General features: G+C 41.7%; 1 protein-coding gene across 2 annotated transcripts in view; it reads left to right on the top strand.

Moving 5' to 3' along the window:
• Positions 1-17,754, top strand: part of LOC115107625 (5'-3' exoribonuclease 2-like) — a 39,919-nt gene extending 22,165 nt beyond the window's left edge. For both annotated transcript variants that reach the window (XM_029631072.2, XM_029631073.2), the window contains 9 exons: positions 904-1,001; positions 1,378-1,457; positions 1,565-1,621; positions 2,200-2,268; positions 5,281-5,415; positions 6,521-6,651; positions 11,564-11,627; positions 13,900-14,038; positions 17,419-17,754. In XM_029631072.2, the coding sequence (XP_029486932.2) occupies positions 904-1,001; positions 1,378-1,457; positions 1,565-1,621; positions 2,200-2,268; positions 5,281-5,415; positions 6,521-6,651; positions 11,564-11,627; positions 13,900-14,038; positions 17,419-17,481 (836 nt within the window). In that variant the 3' untranslated portion in view covers positions 17,482-17,754. The remainder of the gene's footprint in view (positions 1-903; positions 1,002-1,377; positions 1,458-1,564; positions 1,622-2,199; positions 2,269-5,280; positions 5,416-6,520; positions 6,652-11,563; positions 11,628-13,899; positions 14,039-17,418) is intronic.
• The last annotated feature ends 325 nt before the right edge of the window (positions 17,755-18,079 follow it).

The raw sequence follows: 18,079 nt of genomic DNA, 5'->3' as shown, positions 1-18,079 counted from the left end.
TCTGAGAGTCCTTTAGATGCCTTTTGGCAAACTCCAAGCGGGCTGTCATGTGCCTTTTTACTAAGGAGTGGCTTCCGTCTGGCCACTCTACCATAAAGGCCTGATTTGGTGGAGTACTGCAGAGATGTTTCTTCTGGAGCTCCATCGGGTTCTTGGTCACCCCCCTGACCAAGGCCCTTCTCCCCCCGATTGCTCAGTTTGGTCAGGCAGACAGCTGTTGGAAGAGTCTAGGTGGTTCCACATTTCTTCCATTTAAGAATGATGGGGGCCACTGTTTTGGGGAACAATTTTTTCGGTACCCTTCCCCAGATCTGATCCTTGACACAATCCTGTTTTGGAGCTCTATGGGCAATTCCTTTAACCTCATGGCTTGTTTTTTTGCACTGAAATGCACTGTCAACCGTGGGACCTTATATAGACAGGTGTGTGCCTTTCCAAATCATGTCCAATCAATTGAATTTACCACAGGTGGACTCCAATCAAGTTGTAGAAATATCTTAAGGATGCACCTGAGCTCAATTTCGAGTCTCATAGCAAAGGGTCTGAATGCTTATGTAAATAAGGTATTTCTGTTCTTTTTAATTTTCCTACTTTCTAAAAACCTGTTTTTGCTTTGTTATTGTGTGTAGATATTTTATTAATCCATCTGAGAATAAGGCTCGAACTGAACAAAATGTGGAGAAAAGGTCAACTACTTTCTGAATGACCTGTCTAACATTACTTTATCACTGAAGTACTCCACCTGTGAAATTACTACTTGAACTCGCATAGCCATGTGTATCTTGAATGACCGTGGTGTTAGTGCTAATCAATAGGTTTATTGTGTAAAGAACTCCCTTTTAGAAATCGTTTTGAATATTGACTGTCAGTCACTCCAGCTGATGTTTTCTCTCTTTCTTTCAGACAAGAGGAACAGCCTTGGCAGTGATATGCTGTTTGTTGGGAAGTCTCATCCTTGCAGTGACTTCATCCAGGAACTGTACCGTGGAGAATCTCATGAGGTATGTAAAGCTATGTCCCTGCAGCCTGATCAACTAATAGTTTATTGTATAGTGTATTATAAACTGGGTGGTTAGAGTCCTGAATGCTGATTGGCTGACAGCCGTGGAATATCAGACCATATACCATGGGTATGACAAAACATTTGATTTTTACTGCTCTAATTACATTAACCAGGTTATAATAGCAATGGCAATAAACCTTGGTTTGTGATATATGGCCAATATACCACGACTACGGGCTGTGTCCAGGCACTCTGCATTGCGTCGTGCTTAAAAACAGCCCTTAGCCGTGGTATATTGGCCATATACCACACCTCCTTGGGCTTATTGCTTAAATATAGTATGATATTAACATTGCTATGTGTGTTTTCCTCAGGGCACTGAGATGCCAGCAGAACTATGCCATGGAATTCAAGGTACATTAAATCTTGACGAAGACCCTATCCTACCAGATAAGTAAGGAATATCTATTTTATTATCATACATTTTAGAAGTTACCATTTATCTATCCTTCTGTGGAGAGAATCCCGGCTAACCTATGACTATGAAACATCATTTGTTAGGCCAGTGCAGTCTCCCATCCCCATGCTGCGGGACATTGCACAGAACACTGCCATTGGGTAAGGATTCATATTTTACCCTCACAACCTCTGGTTCCCAGGGGTTATACGTAACCAAAATGGTGTTGTCTGGTCTGCTGCCCAATATTTGTTCTTCCATAGTCCCATTAACCAGGTTTCCATCCAACCTTTCTATGTGAGTTAAGTACATGTAGGATTAAAAAAAATGGCATGACAGGCTTGATGGAAACAGAACGTTTTTATGTACATTTTCTAAATGTCGACAAAGTACATTTGGAGTCACGTGATAACATGTGTGGTCCTCCCACTAGGGAAAGTATGCAGTTTATTAGGCTACAAACTAAATAAATGATGAACTTCACAGGGTCGAGAAAGTGCAAGGTGATGAGCTTGATGCTCTTTTTCGATAAATATTGAGGGTCTTATTCTGCTGACATGTTCATCAACGCTTGGCTGCTGTTTTTGACAAATGTTCTTGGAAATAATTTTTCTGTTTTCACTTAGGCTAAATACAGGTTAAGTTCCAATATGAACTAACACATTAATAATTCATAAAATCAATTGTAGCAAAAATTCTGTTTTATAAATGTGTAAATTGTTCCTTTTTATCTTGGCAGAGTGAAATATAAGGACCCACAGTACGGAGAGACCTTTGTGTTCAAGGCTGTCATTCTTCCTGGAGCTAAGTAAGTTAATTGTTTTTTTATATATAAATATAGCTATTTTAATACTTAGTTTTTATAATTAACATGTTCCCATTGCATCAGTGTTGTATATAATCTCACTGTGTGTATAACACCTGGTGTATATTCTCAGTGTTTTCCACAAACACATGTAGCCAGCCAGGCTCCCCCCACAGGTTGACATTTTTGCCAAACGAGCTCTATTCTATTTTGGTGGCCGTCTAGTACATTCTAATGCTAGATTGTGTTTTCAGCCGGGGGGAAAAATATGAACTTTTAATCAATCAAATGTATTTATAAAGCCCTTTTTAGATCAGCAGAGGGCACAAAGTGCTATATAGAAACCCAGCCTAAAACCTCAATCAGCAAGCAACGCAAATGTGGAAACACAGTGGCTAGGGAAAACTCCCTAGGAAGGCAGGAACCTGGGAAGAAACCTAGAGAGGAACCAGGCTCTGAGGGGTTGCCAGTCCACTTCTGGCTGTGCCGGGTGGAGATTGAGAGTACATGGTCATTTAAGGACAGATTGTTCTTCAAGATGTTCAAACGTTCATAGATGACCAGCTGGGTCAAATAATAATCACAGTGGTTTTAGAGGGTACAACAGGTCAGTACATCAGGAGTAAATTTCAGTTGACTTTTCATAGCCGATCGTTCAAAGGTCGAGACAGCAGGTGTGGTAGGGAGAGAGAGTGGAAAACAGCAGGTCTGGGACAAGGTAGCACGTCCGGTGAACAGTTCAAGGTTCCTTAGCCGCAGGCAGAACTGGAGCAGCAGCATGACCAGTTGGACTGGGGACAGCAAGGAGTCATCAGGCCAGGTAGTCCTGAGGCATGATCCTAGGGCTCAGGTCCTCCGGGAGGGGAGAGAGAGAGAGAATATAATTAAATTCACACAGGAGAATTACACGAGATATAACAGACTGACCCTAGCCCCCCGGCACATAGACTATTACAGCATAGATACTTGAGACTGGTTGGGTCGGGGGACTCTGTGGCCCCGTCCGACAATAACCCCGGACAGGGCCAACCTGGCAGGATATTAGCCCACCCACTTTGTCCAAGCACAGCCCCTACACCACTAGAGGGATATCAACAGATCTCCACTGCCCAAGGGGCGCAAAAGTGTTTCATCAGCTGTTGTACAATATGATATAAAACACAAGAAAAAAAAATGTGTTGACTGCATTGGGCCTTTAAAGAATCCTGTAGCAGTCTGCTGACTTCCACAGGCTTCAAGCTTCCTTTTGAGGCATTTTCTCAGCCATCTGCAATACAGGCATGAATGAATCCCCTTCACCTTTTCCACATTTTGTTACATTACAGCCTTATTCTAAAATGTATTACATTGTTTTTGTTTTATTTGCTCATCAATCTACACACAATACCCCATAATGACAAGGCAACACATTTTTAGACATGTTTGCAAATGTATTACAAATCTAGAACATCACATAACCGTAAGCATTCAGACCATTTACTCAGTACTACGTTGAAGCACCTTTAGCAGCGATTACAGCCTCGAGTCTTCTTGGGTATGACGCTACAAGCTTGGCACACCTGTATTTGGGGAGTTTCTCCCGTTCTTCTCTGCAGATCCTCTCAAGCTCTGTCAGGTTCGATGGCGTGCATCGCTGCACAGCTATTTTCAGGTCTCTCCAGAGATGTTTGATCGGGTTCAAGTTCGGGCTCTGGCTGGGGCCACTCAAGGACCATTCAGAGACTTGTCCCGACGCCACTCCTGCGTTGTCTTGGCTGTGTGCTTAAGGTCGCTGTCCTGTTAGGTGAACCTTCACCCCAGTCTGAGGTCCTGAGCGCTCTGGAGGATTTCATCAAGGATCTCTCTGTACTTTGCTCCGTTCATCTTTCCCTCCATCCTGACTAGCCTCCCACTCCCTGATGCTGAAAAACGTCCCCACTGCATGATGCTACCACCATGCGTCATGGTATTGACCAGCTGATGCCTGGTTTCCTCCAGATGAGACGCTTGGCTTTCAGGCCAAAGAGTTTAATCTTTGTTTTATCAGACCAGGGAATCTTGTTTGTCATGGTCAGAGTCCTTTAGGTGCCTTTTGGAAAACTCTTAGTGTGCTGTCATGTGCCTTTTTCAGAGGAGTGGCTTCCATCTGGCCACTCTACCATAAAATACCTGATTGGTGGAATGCTGCAGAGATGGTTGTCCTAATGGAAGGTTCTCCCATCTCCACAGAGGAATTCTGGAGCTCTGTCAGATTGACCATCGGGTTCTTGATCACCTCCCTGACCAAGGCACTTCTCCCCCGATTGCACAGTTTGGCCGGGCAGCCAGCTCGAGGAAGAGTCTTGGTGGTTAGAAGTTTCTTCCATTCAAGAATGATGGAGGCCACCGTGTTCTTGGGGACCTTCAATGCTGCAGAAATGTTTTAATACCCTTCCCCAGATCTGTGCCTCGACACAATCCTGTCTCGGAGCTCTATAGACTATTCCTTCGACCTCATGGCTTGGTTTTTGCTCTGACATGCACTGTCTACTATGGGGCCTTATATAGACAGGTGTGTGCCTTTCCAAATCATGTCCAGTCAATTTAATTTACCACAGGTGAACCCCAAGTTGTAGAAACTTCTCAAGGATGATCAATGGAAACAGGATGCAACCAAGCTGGGGTTTTTTTGTCTCGTAGCAAAGGGTCTGAATACTTATGTAATAAGTTATTTCTGGGTTTTTTTAAGTTAATGTGCTAACATTTATAAACCTATTTTCACTTTGTCGTTGTGGGGTATTGTGTGTAGATTGAGGGGGGAAATTAATTGATTATTGAATACATTTTAGAATAAGGCTGTAACGTAACAAATTGTAGAAAAGGGGAAGGGGTCTGAATACTTTCCGACTGCCCTGTATTTTCCCATGTGGGGTCTAAAATGTGTGTTGTCTTTATTTTTTGGTTTGATCATGGAGCTCTGACATTGTATGGTGTTGATTGTTACTGTTCATTTGTTTGAAAAATCTAAAAATTGTACTTACCACAATCTTTCCTCAGGATGCCTGAGAAGGTTCTGAAGCCTGGGGACTGGGAGAGAGGTAACCGTGGCAGGGGTAACTGGAGGCCCCAACTGGGTTTCAACTCCAACAGGCAGCAGGTCCACCTTGACCAGTCAGCCTTCAGGGCCCTGGGGTACGTGCACACCACTTCAAACTAGATAGCATTGACCGACCTTTATGATGTCCCTTCAACAGTCGCCATTAAATACCCACCTTTTGATTTATGCCATCTAAGCTCTTTTATTTTACTTAGTCAGACGTTCTCAGAAGGCTGAATTATCATTTAAATCTGCAGTCTAATTCAAACAATGCTCACCCCCACCATGTGTTTTTTGATGAACAGCTGAGGGATGTTTTAAACTATACAGTGTTTACTGTTCCATTTAACAAAGTAAATAGTTAAACAAAGTTCAAAGTTCATGAAGTCTAAAAATGAATGTACCTGTCCCGGATTGCCCCTTTAAAGAACCTGGGCAATTGAACATCTGGCTGATTCTGAACTTGTGTGTGCACGCACATACACACATACCGTTCAAAAGTTTTGGGTCACTTAGAAATGTCCTTGTTTTTGAAATAACATCAAATTGATCAGAAATACAGTGTAGACATTGTTAATGTTGTAATGGACTATTGTAGCTGGAAACGGCTGATTTTTCATGGAATATCTACATAGAAGTACAGAGGCCCATTATCAGCAACCTTCACACCTGTGTTCCAATGGCATGTTGTGTTAGCTAATCCAAGTTTATCATTTTAAAAGGTTAATTGATCATTAGAAAACCCTTTTGAAATTGTTAGCACAGCTGAAAACTGTCGTTCTGATGAAAGAAGCAATAAACTGGCCTTCATTAGACAAGTTGAGTATCTGGAGCATCAGCATTTGTGGGTTCGATTACAGGCTCAAAATGACTAGAAACAAAGAACTTTCTTCTGAAACTCGTCAGTCTGTCTAGCAGGAAATGGTTAGTATTAGCAGTCATGTCTATAATATACTGCATCTCAGTAGGAATGTTTTATGAAATGTGTTCTGTATGTGTAGGATTTCTGCCGTTAGCTGATGTTTAATGCCTCAGACTTGGTGTGTTCCTGAATCTAAAGTAGCCACCGTATTGGGTGCGCTTGGCGTGGCATCCGGACCCAAATGTCTATTTGGCTGGCGCTTATAGAAGTGTATATGGAACAGCCGTTAACTGATGTTTAACGTCTGTGACTTACTCTGCGTGTTCTGTTGTTTTCAGTCACAGCATGAACAGACAGCAGCAGGGAGGTGGGCAGTACAGCAACGCTCCGCCCCCTGGCAACTACCACCAGGGGAACTACAACAGGCCCCCCCACAGCGGCAGTGGTGGTCACCTCCCAGCCTTCCAACGTAAGACCTACACCCACACAGGCAGGACAGGCCTCAGACAAACACACCTTTACTGCATTTCTGATCAACTAAAATATAGCCTTTACATTGTGTCAAGTAGTAACTCTCTCTCCATCTAAAATGGGCAATAGAAAGGCTGTCAGACGGCCTGTAATCTCCGTTCCGATAAGGCCTTTTGTTTCATCATTCCTTACTTGCGGGAACATTTCGCTTCCTTTCTCCTTGGCTGAAATATCATACCTCTTCTGAAAAGACAAATAACTATATTATACAATTAAATGGCCCTTTGTTCAACACTGGGAAGTTAGAATGGTATAACCTACATATGGAGGGGGGACATTCTCTCTCTCTCTCTGTTTCCCTGCCCCTAATCAGAGGCTCCTGGTTGGGCCCTTGCCTCATGCTCCTCTGACAGCAGGTGTGTGTTACAAATAGCACCCTATTCCCTACATAGTGCACTACTTTTGACCTATATCGTGCCCGTAGAGCTCCAGTCAAAAGTAGTGCACTATATAGGCAATAGTTTGTCATTTGGGAAGCAGACTCGGTTCTCCAATTTGACTTTGATGTGCCAATTTGCAAATGGATGAATAATCTCATCTGTCTGCTGATAGCTTGTGGGGGAGTCGAGACTATTATGGTGGCACTTGATGCAAATAAGCCTTGGCTCCTTCGGATTGTGGCAGCCAGTGCCTCCCCTGGCCTATGCTGTTTATTCCTGATGGTAAACTTGCCAATTAGCAGCGTAGGACCGAACTTCATCCTCTCTTTTTCTATATGAGCGTTATTTTGATTAAGGCAATCAGGGTTAATACTCTGGCCCATCTGATTGTGGGCCTGTTTCTCTTCAAATTGTCACTTTACGTGACGGTGGGATTTTTTTATTCATGTTCTTCTAGTCCTCCTGAAGAGATGTAATTATTCCTACACTTCTGGCGGCTTGATATTAACATTTAGTTGATGTGAATTGGAACTGCTTAATTTCACCAACTACTGTACCTTTGACACTTTCCTTGAATAACCAGATGGCCTACACATTAAGTCAGTAAGAGCAATTTACATTAAATAATTGTAGAAATAATTGTAGTATTTATTCCCATGCCTATCCGTAATAAGAGAATCTAGCCATTTTGGTCAACTAATTTATGTACAGGTTTCATGATTATGAATTGTTATATTTAATGAGATTAATAACCACATTCCCTATGGAAAGTCTACACCCCCTTGAACTTTTCACATTTTGTTGTTACAAAGTGGGATTTAAATAGATGTAATTGTCATTTTTTGGGGTCATTGATCTACACAAAATACACGTCAAGTGAAAATGTATTTTTATTTATTAAAAAATTATTAGTATTCACCCCCTTTTGTTTAGGCAAAACTAAGCTAGTTCAGAAGTAAAATCTGGCTTAACAAATCACAAGTTATGAATTCACTCTGTGTGAAATAATGGGGGTTGACATTATTTTTAATGACTACCCCCTTCCTCTTTCCCCATACATCTGTAAGGTTCCCCAGTCAAGTATTGAATTTCAAGTACAGATTTGTCTACAAAGACCAGGGAGCTTTTCAAAAGCCTCATAAAGAAACTGCTGTGATTGGTAGATGGGTAACAATAAATCAGACATTGAATATGTCTTTAAGCATGGAAATGATGCTGTCGCTGATGTATTAAACCACCCAGACAAATCAAAGATGCAGCCGTCCATCTGAACTGAACTGAGCTGCAGGACAGGAAGGAAATTGCTTAGGGATGTCACCATGAGACCATTAGGGATTTTATAAAAACAGCTACAGAGTTCATTGACTGTGACGGTAGAAAACTGAGGCTGGATTAACAACATTGCAGTGACTCCACAGTAATGACTTCAATGAGAGTGTAGTGACTCCACAGTAATGGCTTCAATGAGAGTATAGTGACTCCACAGTAATGGCTTCAATGAGAGTATAGTGACTCCACAGTAATGACTTCAATGAGAGTGTAGTGACTCCACAGTAATGACTTCAATGAGAGTGAAAAGAAGAGTGCAAATCTAAAGTAAATACTAAAGTAATACTGCAAAAAAACATAGCTAAGTAATACACTTTTGGGCATAAATGCAAACCTCATGTTGGGGGGGTTCAAAGACATTACTGACTAACTTAACTGCCTCATTTTCAAGCATGGTGGTGGCTGCATCATATTATGGGTATGCTTGACATCGGCAAAGACTAGTGAGTTTTTCAGGATGAAAAGAAATGGAGCTAAGCACAGTCAAAATCCTAAAGTAAAACCTGCTTCAGTGTGTCTTACACCAGACACTGGGAGAGGAATTCACCTTTCAGCAGGACAATAACATACAACACAAAGCAAAATCTACGCTTAAGTTGCCTACCAGGAAGACAGTAAATGTTCCTGAGTGGCCAAGTTACGGTTTTGACTTAAATATGCTTAAATCTATGGCAAGACTTTAAAATTGCTGTCTAGTCATGATCACCAACATCTTGACAGAGCGTGAATAATTTTAAATGTAATAATTTAGCACAATACAGGTGAGACTTACCCAAGAAGACTGCCTAAGGTGTTTCTAACATGTATTGACTCTGGGGTGAATTCTTATCTAATGAAGATATATTAGTGTTATTTTTCATTAGTCTTTCAAATATAGTAGAATTGTTCTTCCACTTTGACAGAGTATGTTGTGTAGATCATTGACAAAATGTACAATTAAATCCATTTTAATCCCACTTTGTAACACAAAATGTGTAGAAATTCAAGTGCGGTGTAGACTTTCTATAGGCACTGTATACATGCAGACTTGGCATTATCGGTCCCAACAGCACAATTAGCCTGACTAGTTATTGAGACGAGACTAGAAAACAACTCTAGGAAGGTAGTGTGCTCTGAGTTCAAAGACATGCTTTTGTTGCTGTTAACTGTCTCTCTCTGAGAGGATCCACTAGGTTGTCAGTAATCACCCTGGTCCGGCTGGGTCCTTTGTGTTGGGTTGGGGGGGCTCCTGTGTCCCTCCCGGTGTCCCCGTTTGCTGATTAGTGGTGCTAGCTGCTCTGGGAGACTGGGGGTGGTAATGAGATTGTCAAGTGCTTCTGGACACACTGGCCCTTCTGATAAAAGCCTTCTGGGAGGATCCCATTTGATTGGATGTGTGGTAGACTAGGGAGGGTTGAAACCAAAGTTAACTTCCCCTTTGACTGCACCTCTACCCCCATGTGGTGATGTGTCAACGTGCTGTCTCTGAAACATGCTGTGGGGTTTTGTTGTGCCTATTGCTGCTGTGTAATGACCCACCGGGGAGACGCCGCTGGTCGCCATTAGTCTTCTGACGTCCAGTCACATTGTGTTTTTGTCGCACCGTTTAAAAGTTGCAGTTTAACGGCCTTATCCCATGGAATTCTATTTCCAAACGTATAAGTTCTAGACCTATAACTTCACCAACTGTTTTACTATAGTAATGGAAGAACATGTGTATTGAGGGACATGTGAGTTGGTTTGAGCTAGTTGTAAATCCCTTGGGTTAATACAGTGACTGTATATTGTACCGGGGGATTTTAGGTGTAATCCTTCATTGTCTTTTGTATCACATGGCCCAGGGCTCTAAAGTTGTAGATCATTGTTAATTAAGGAGATTGACAGGTGTGTAATTGTAATGTCTGCCGTTGAGTGACTGCCTGCTGGTCATCAGAGTAGGACAGAAGACACAGGCCAGAGTGGGTGGTCCTCCATAAGGTTGTGTTGGTCCAAGAGATTATTAACTGTCAAGATTTACTCATCTACAGATCCAACCTAATCACTTCGTCTGGACAAACAGTTATGCATTGTTGGTATGTTTCGGTTATACATAGAAAAAATAACTGTTTCTCAAGTGGCTGAAAATTATACATCTGAAAACCCTAGTTTGCTCAGTTATGTTGGCTTGTGGTCTACTTTACTCCACCGTAAATCAGACTGACCAACCAGTCTATATTCTCTCTTGGTCATCTCAGACCATGTTAAACTCTCTACATGTCATAACACTGAGCACTAGGTATTGTACCACCAGGCCAAACGTGTTTATTTCCCAGGGATCCCATCGCCTCTTATCAAATTTCTTTTAACACCAGCCTCCAATCCAGGTTTGTAAATGACTGGCTTTTCTTTGCTGAAGTTCTTTTCATCACACCCTTCACCCCGCCCCCTCTCCTCCTGTCTCACCCACTCACCAGGCCTGCCCCTATAAACAAACAAGTCCCAGGCTTGCAGCTGGTCATTGCCTTGGCAACAGCGGATCTAGAAGAAGCGGCTCTCAAAGGGGCTCGCTGCGCTAGAACCAGGGGTACTTGAGCCATCCACAATGCTGCCCACTGAATGCTTATTTCATTTTCCTGAAGGAAGGAATGCAAATGAAGCATTTTTTCTCTTTTCCACCCACCTCAAATCTTATTGTGATTTAGTGCTTCAATGGGCTTCATTTTATCTTTGGGATTGTTTTATCTCTTGGATCAGTTTTAAGATTGAAATTTATGGGTTTGATATTGAGGTTAAAGCTGAAATTAATTGGGTTAATTAACTTGTACATTTTGGCATGCTGTTGCAGTGTTGTATACCAAATCTGAGTTTCCATATTGATTGGCAAACATTTCGTGCAGCACTTTTAACTTTCACTCAAAGGAATTGTCTTATTATTATTTTTCAAATTAAGTGGTGTCCCATTTTGTCAATCTTAACATTTACACTCTACTGAGACAAATCTCATAGCTGATTTTATCTGTGTGTGTGTGTGTGTGTGTGTGTGTGTGTAGAAATTACACTGATGGCAACTCATCAGAACAAAATTCTTAGATAAATAAAGTATTGCTCTTTAAGAGTTGCGCTCGTTATGTTCACTTAGTAGTGTGTTGGCGCCCTTTTTTGAAAGTCTCTTGTCGCCCACAGATTCTAGGCAGCAGGGTCTTCTAGGGACACCTCCCCCATACAACCCTCCGCAGCAATATCCAAGGTGAGTCTACGGCTTTGTCTGCTTTTTATACATAGGCATGTATTTACACGGTATTCCCTCATCCTGGGCCTACTAAGTTCATGACTGATGCAGTAGAATTTTATATAAACTTTATAAACCGATGTAGTACTATTTTTTTAAAGGGTGCTCGCTGCAGCATATTAAGTTAACCTTGATACACATTTGTTTTTTTTTACTACACATGAGGTTTAGCGTAATATGTGGTTAGTACAAACTGTTCCAGTGCTTTAGTGGGGGACCACTGAGTCCCACTAAATGTACAGGTAGATGAAACATCTTGCTTTATTAGTTGAGACCACTGGGTTTCACCATGGGGGGGCTTAGAGATGAATTAAGAATTTGGGAGCGCTAAACAAATTTCTCTTGAGGAGGTTTGGCCAACTTAATGAGGCATCACTAATACTGCTCTGGCAGTATCATTTCGGCGCCACAGTGTCCGCACAGACCCGTCATTGATTCTTTCTCCAGACCTCTTGAAGGACTAATCAGCTTCTTTGGTTCAACTTTTCAGGCCTTCCAGGTCCATTGTTGCTCTCTGTCACCTTAGGTCACTAGTTATTAGTGGTGAACTGAAAACTGTTTCTATAACTACTTATACCAGCTGGACTGAAATGACATGCATAAGGAACCTGTAGGAGGGATTACGGATTCCAGTGCACGGCTAAGTCTGGCATTGGGGATGAATGTGACATGGTTCAATAATGAGGGATGGGCCCTTCTAGGACGGTTCCTTCTTCCTTCAACCATTGTAGTGAATAATATGAGACTTAATATGGTGGCTTGGCTTATGGATGGACACATTGCTGAGGCATTAGTCTTGGACTGGTGGTGTGGGCGTCACATGCAATGTGACGTCCTCATTTTAGGGATGAGTGCAATTCACGATTCAAGTCACATGTAAATGTCTGGTTTATTAGATACTTTGGCATACATTTAATATTCTTGTACTTTTATTCATGTGAAATGGGTGGCCATTTTTTTCTTCTGAATTAAATCTCCAGGTCGATACTAATTAGCAGGGATGTTGCTAGGTCACCATGGTCAATTGAAAGCTGCATCAATAGAACTGGAAAAGGTTTGGGGGGGTTTTTGCTCCTGATTAGGCGCTTTGACATATTTAGACTGAATAATGGGTAGGACTGGAGCAGGGAGGGCCTGAAGCCTAAATTGCCCAGCATGGCTAATGTGTTTGTAGCTGTCTATGAGACGCTAACATGCACACAAAACAATTGCGGGTAGTCAGATTAATATAATAGTTTGACTTAAACGTTTGCAATTTCCCTAATATTGTTCACAGGGACACATCTGAAATCAGGCTACGAGGGGACTATGATAAATGCAAAAAATCGCAAACAATTAGTTTTGTGAAGCATATTCGGACATATAAAGTTTATATGAAAACTAAGTGCATGCTTTGTTTTCCGATCTCACTTCACTCATGCATAAGAGGGAAGCTTGCACTACCGGTGATGTCACATGTGCAGATCAAATACACCACTAGAACTCCTCATTTGAAAGATTACTCAGAAACCAGGTGTTTTAATTGGCATTTGCTTACTTCGAATATGACCATGCGCAGATTTAAAATAAGCAGATTAAGGCGTTAACATGACTGCCATACTCAACCTGCTGCCATCTATTTTAATATTGAGTTATTACTGTGCATGTAAACGTACTGAAAGGCTAAGGCACATACAGATGTCAGAATTTAGATATGAATCGGCACAATCTACTTATTCGGATTGCTGGTGTCTTGGAGCTGAAATTTGGATCATGCCAGTACAGGGCGTCAGGTAGCCTAGCAGTTAAGAACGTTGGGTCAGTAACCGAAAGGTTGCTGGTTCGAATCCCGAGCCAACTAGGTGAAAAGGCTGTGCCCTTTAGCAAGGCACTTAACCCTAATTGCTCCTGTAAGTCCCTCGGAATAAATGTAAACTGTGCTAATGGCAATTTTAAAAATACATCTAAGAAGAGCAATGTACAATACGGCAAATTATGAAACTATTTTTTATTGTATTATATTCTGTTATTATGACTTGAACGGTTCATTGGCTAGCTGTGTTAATTTCTGGTTTGTCTCATTTACTTTCTGATAACATCTAAATTATTGCAAGTTAGCGGTGATTTCATTTAGTCATCTTCTATGACATGGCAGTTAAGAGTTGATTTGTGATGTAGACCCTACAGTCTAGAAATTAACAAATTAAATAAGGCATTAAAGTCCAAAACAACAATGTTTGTACCCACACAGGCAGCAGTATGGTGGTGGTGGTGGGCATGGCTGGGACCGGTCGACTCAGAGAGGAGGCCACGGAGGGGGGCAGGGCCAGGGCGGCTACCATCAGCAGCGTGGTCAGGACGACCGCAGAGGAGACCGTGGAGGACAACCGGTAACTACATTATTCAGCTGACTTTATTTAGGACTAACATATGACATCAATAATGTGGAAGACGTGACCTCAACGTCAATATACCTGTGTTTAGGGCTGGGCGATATGACGATTTATATCGTGTGACGATAGAAAAACATTGTTTCCTGTTATGCTCTATCGTTTATTTCGTTGTGTCGCAAATCGCACTCTTTACGGCAAAAAAATTTGTCAATTGGACAACACTTTGTGTACTTCCACACGTCGTGTGGAAGGACATTTGCACCACAAACAAACATGGAGGCTAGTGAACGTGGCACGGAGACAGGGAGCTCGTACCTAAAAGAGGGGTAACTTTGGTCGCATAGACGTGGTTTGGGTATCAAAAGTCTGACACGGACCAGAAATCCAACCTCCGCAAAATATGCCGCAGGCCGGTCCCGACAACAAACTCGAACACCACTAACCTATTTGACCACCTACGCAAGAATCATGTGAAACAGTACGGAGAGTCTATGGATGAGACCCAGAAAAGTACAGTCAAGTGCTCAAAACAAACCCCCGACTCAAGACTTTAAGAGGCTTTTGCCCGCGGCACACCATATGGCAAAGAATCACGAAGATGGAAGGAGATAACAGCTGCCGTTACAACTTACATCTGCAAAGACATGATGGCCCCAATTTACACAGTTGAGAAACGGGGGTTTCGTGAGTTGATACTAACACTTGACCCAAGGTACCAAATGCAAATACCTTTTTATTTGTTGAGTATAATTCAAAATGTAATAAGAAATAGGCCTTTACATGTGGTAATTTTATATATACTATTTATTCATTGAATTTACAGGAAATGTGTATCGTGAATTGTATCGTTATCTGGATATGAAATGACCTATTTCGGGATATGAGATTTTTTCCATATCGCCCAGCCCTACCTGTGTTCATTTGATCATGGAATAAAGCCTGCACGAAGTGACTTTTGCCTGTTTGAGTGCACTAACTCCTGTTTACCATGAATTAGGCCTTTTGAAACTTTTTCCTGGATAGTAACTATTATTGACGCCAACAATGTCCATCTTACAAGGAGCACGCCTCCAGAGCATTAGGAGCATGCCTCCAGGGCATTAGGAGCACTTACCTATACTATGCACATGTTTGTTTACAGATGTTTGTGTATGGCTTTAAGTCAGAACATTGTTTATGTGGATAGTGATCAGTTATTTTGCATGAGTATGATAGTGGCTTCCTATTTTATTGCTTTAAAACCTGGAATTAAAATACTTTGTAGAGCCACCTTTTGCAGAAATTACAGCTGCAAGTTTCTTGAGGTGTGTCTCTATAAGCTTGGCACATCTAGCCACTGGGATGTTTGCCTACTCTTCAAGGCAGAACTGCTCCAGCTCCTTCAAGTTGGATGGGTTCTGCTGGTGTACAGCAATCTTTAGGTCATAACACAGATTCTCTTTTTAATTTTTTTTTTTTTTTTTTTAATTTTACCCCTTTTTTCTCCCCAATTTCGTGGTATCCAATTGTTGTAGTAGCTACTATCTTGTCTCATCGCTACAACTCCCATATGGGCTCAGGAGAGACGAAGGTTGAAGTCATGCGTCCTCCGATACACAACCCAACCAGCCGTACTGCTTCTTAACACAGCGCGCATCCAACCCGGAAGCCAGCCGCACCAATGTGTCGGAGGGTACACCGTGCACCTGGCAACCTTGGTTAGCGCTCACTGCGCCCGGCCCGCCACAGGAGTCGCTGGTGCGCGATGAGACAAGGACATCCTTACCGACCAAGCCCTCCCTAACCCGGACGACGCTAGGCCAATTGTGCGTCGCCCCACGGACCTCCCGGTCGCGGCCGGTTACGACAGAGCCTGGGCGCGAACCCAGGGACTCTGATGGCACAGCTGGCGCTGCAGTAGAGCGCCCTTAACCACTGCGCCTCCCGGGAGGCCGTAACACAGATTCTCAATTGGATTGAGGTCTGGGCTTTGACTAGGCTATACATTTAATGTTTCCCCTTAAAACACTCAAGTGTTGCTTTAGCAGTATGCGTAGGGTCATTGTCCTGCTGGAAGGTGAACCTCTGTCCGAGTCTCAAATCTCTGGAAGACAGAAACAGGTTTCCCTCAATAATTTCCCTGTATTTAGTGCCATCATCATTCCTTCAATTCTGACCAGTTACCCAGTCCCTGTCGGTAGAAAAACATCCCCACAGCATGATGCTGCCACCACCATGCTTCACTGTGGGGATGGTGTTCTCAGGATGATGAGAGGTGTTTGTTTTGTGCCAGACATAGAATTTTCCTTGATGGCCTAAAAGCTCAATTTTAGTCTCATTTGACCAGAGTGCCTTCCATATGTTTGGGGAGTCTCCCACATGCCTTTTGGCAAACACCAAACATGTTTGCTTATTTTTTTTTTCTTTAAAGAGATGGCTTTTTTCTGGCCCACTCTTCTGTAAAGCCCAGCTCTGTGGAGTGTACGACTTAGTGGTCCTATGGACAGATACTCCAATCTCCACTGTGGAGCTTTGCAGCTCCTTCAGGGTTATCTTTGGTCTCTTTGTTGCCTCTCTGATTAATGCCCTCCTTGCCTGGTCTGTGAGTTTTGGTGGGTGGCCCTCTCTTGGCAGGTTTGTTGTGGTGCCATATTCTTTCCATGTTTTAATAATGGATTTAATAGTGCTCCGTGTGATGTTCAAAGTCTCTGGATGTTTTTTTTATAACCCAACCCCGATCTGTACTTCTCCACAACTTTGTCCCTGACCTGTTTGGAGAGCTCCTTGGTCTTCATAGTGCTGCTTGCTTGGTGGTGCCCCTTGCTTAGTGGTGTTGCAGACTCTGGGGCTTTCCAGAATATATATCTATATATATATATATATCTATATATATATATATCTATATATATATATATATATAGATATAGATATAGATATAGATATACTGAAATCATGTGACACTTAGATTGCACACAGGTGGACTTTATTTAACAAATTATGTGACTTCTGAAGGTAATTGTTTGCACCAGATCTTATTTAGGGGCTTCCTAGCGAAGGCGGTGAATACATATGCACAAAACAATTTTTTTTTTATATATATATATATTTTTTTTTAATTAAACAAGTTATTTTTTTCACTTCACCAATTTGGAAGTATTTTGTGTATGTCCATTAAATCCAAATAAAAATGTAACAAAATAGGAAAAATGCCAAGGGGGGTGAATACTTTTGCAAGGCACTGTATATGGCAGGGAGACAGAGGGTAACTACTAATTCAGCCTCTCAAAATATACATTAGAAGAAGACTAGTACGAAGCAAACTGTTGAAATGTCTGACATCTTTGATCTTCATACTCAAATATCTGACTGATTTGGCCCTTGTTTTCTGTGTTTTACAGGGATACCACTCTGGACGGAATTACCACTTGCCACCCCCAGAAGGAAAATACAATTGGAGTTAAATTCAGACCTAGTAGTGCCGAAGGCGATTTTAATGTTTTATTTTTTCGCAATACATGTCTTTTTCAGGCTGTTGACTTGTAAGATGTTTTTGTTTTTAATTCTACCTAAAAAAATGTTATTTTATGTAATGCATTTTTAAGAATACCTGTAAAACTTGTGAAATTACAAGTCAGTCAAGACAATTGTCATTGTCAGTTCATTTGGAAAGATTAGCTCCATATTTCAGTGTACAAGTTACTCTATTTTCCAAAATAAAACCAAATTCAACTTTTTGCATGACATCTTTGGTTTTTAGAATCACATTTCTGCTGATTACTGTCAACCTCTAGCTTTTTTTGTCAAGCATTCGTAGAAAAAATAATTCATTTGTTTGTAAACTTAAAATACCTAAATCACTAAGGAGTTAAACACTGTAGATAATGGGTTTATTTAGGTTTTTTATCAACTTAATTCTTTAGTCATTCATTTAGATCGGCAAACTCGACGGCAGTTGCATCAGGCCTTTGTTTTTGAGGCAAAATAATGTCATTAACCAATAGCATCCTATTTTATATCCTGTCTTGTTTCATTAAATCGTCACGGTCCATTTTCATAGGT

Source organism: Oncorhynchus nerka, linkage group LG24, assembly GCF_034236695.1.
Source record: "Oncorhynchus nerka isolate Pitt River linkage group LG24, Oner_Uvic_2.0, whole genome shotgun sequence".
Taxonomy (NCBI): Eukaryota; Metazoa; Chordata; class Actinopteri; order Salmoniformes; family Salmonidae; genus Oncorhynchus; species Oncorhynchus nerka.
The sequence above is the reverse complement of the archived record's forward strand: the minus strand, read 5'-3'. Positions and strand labels throughout refer to the sequence as shown.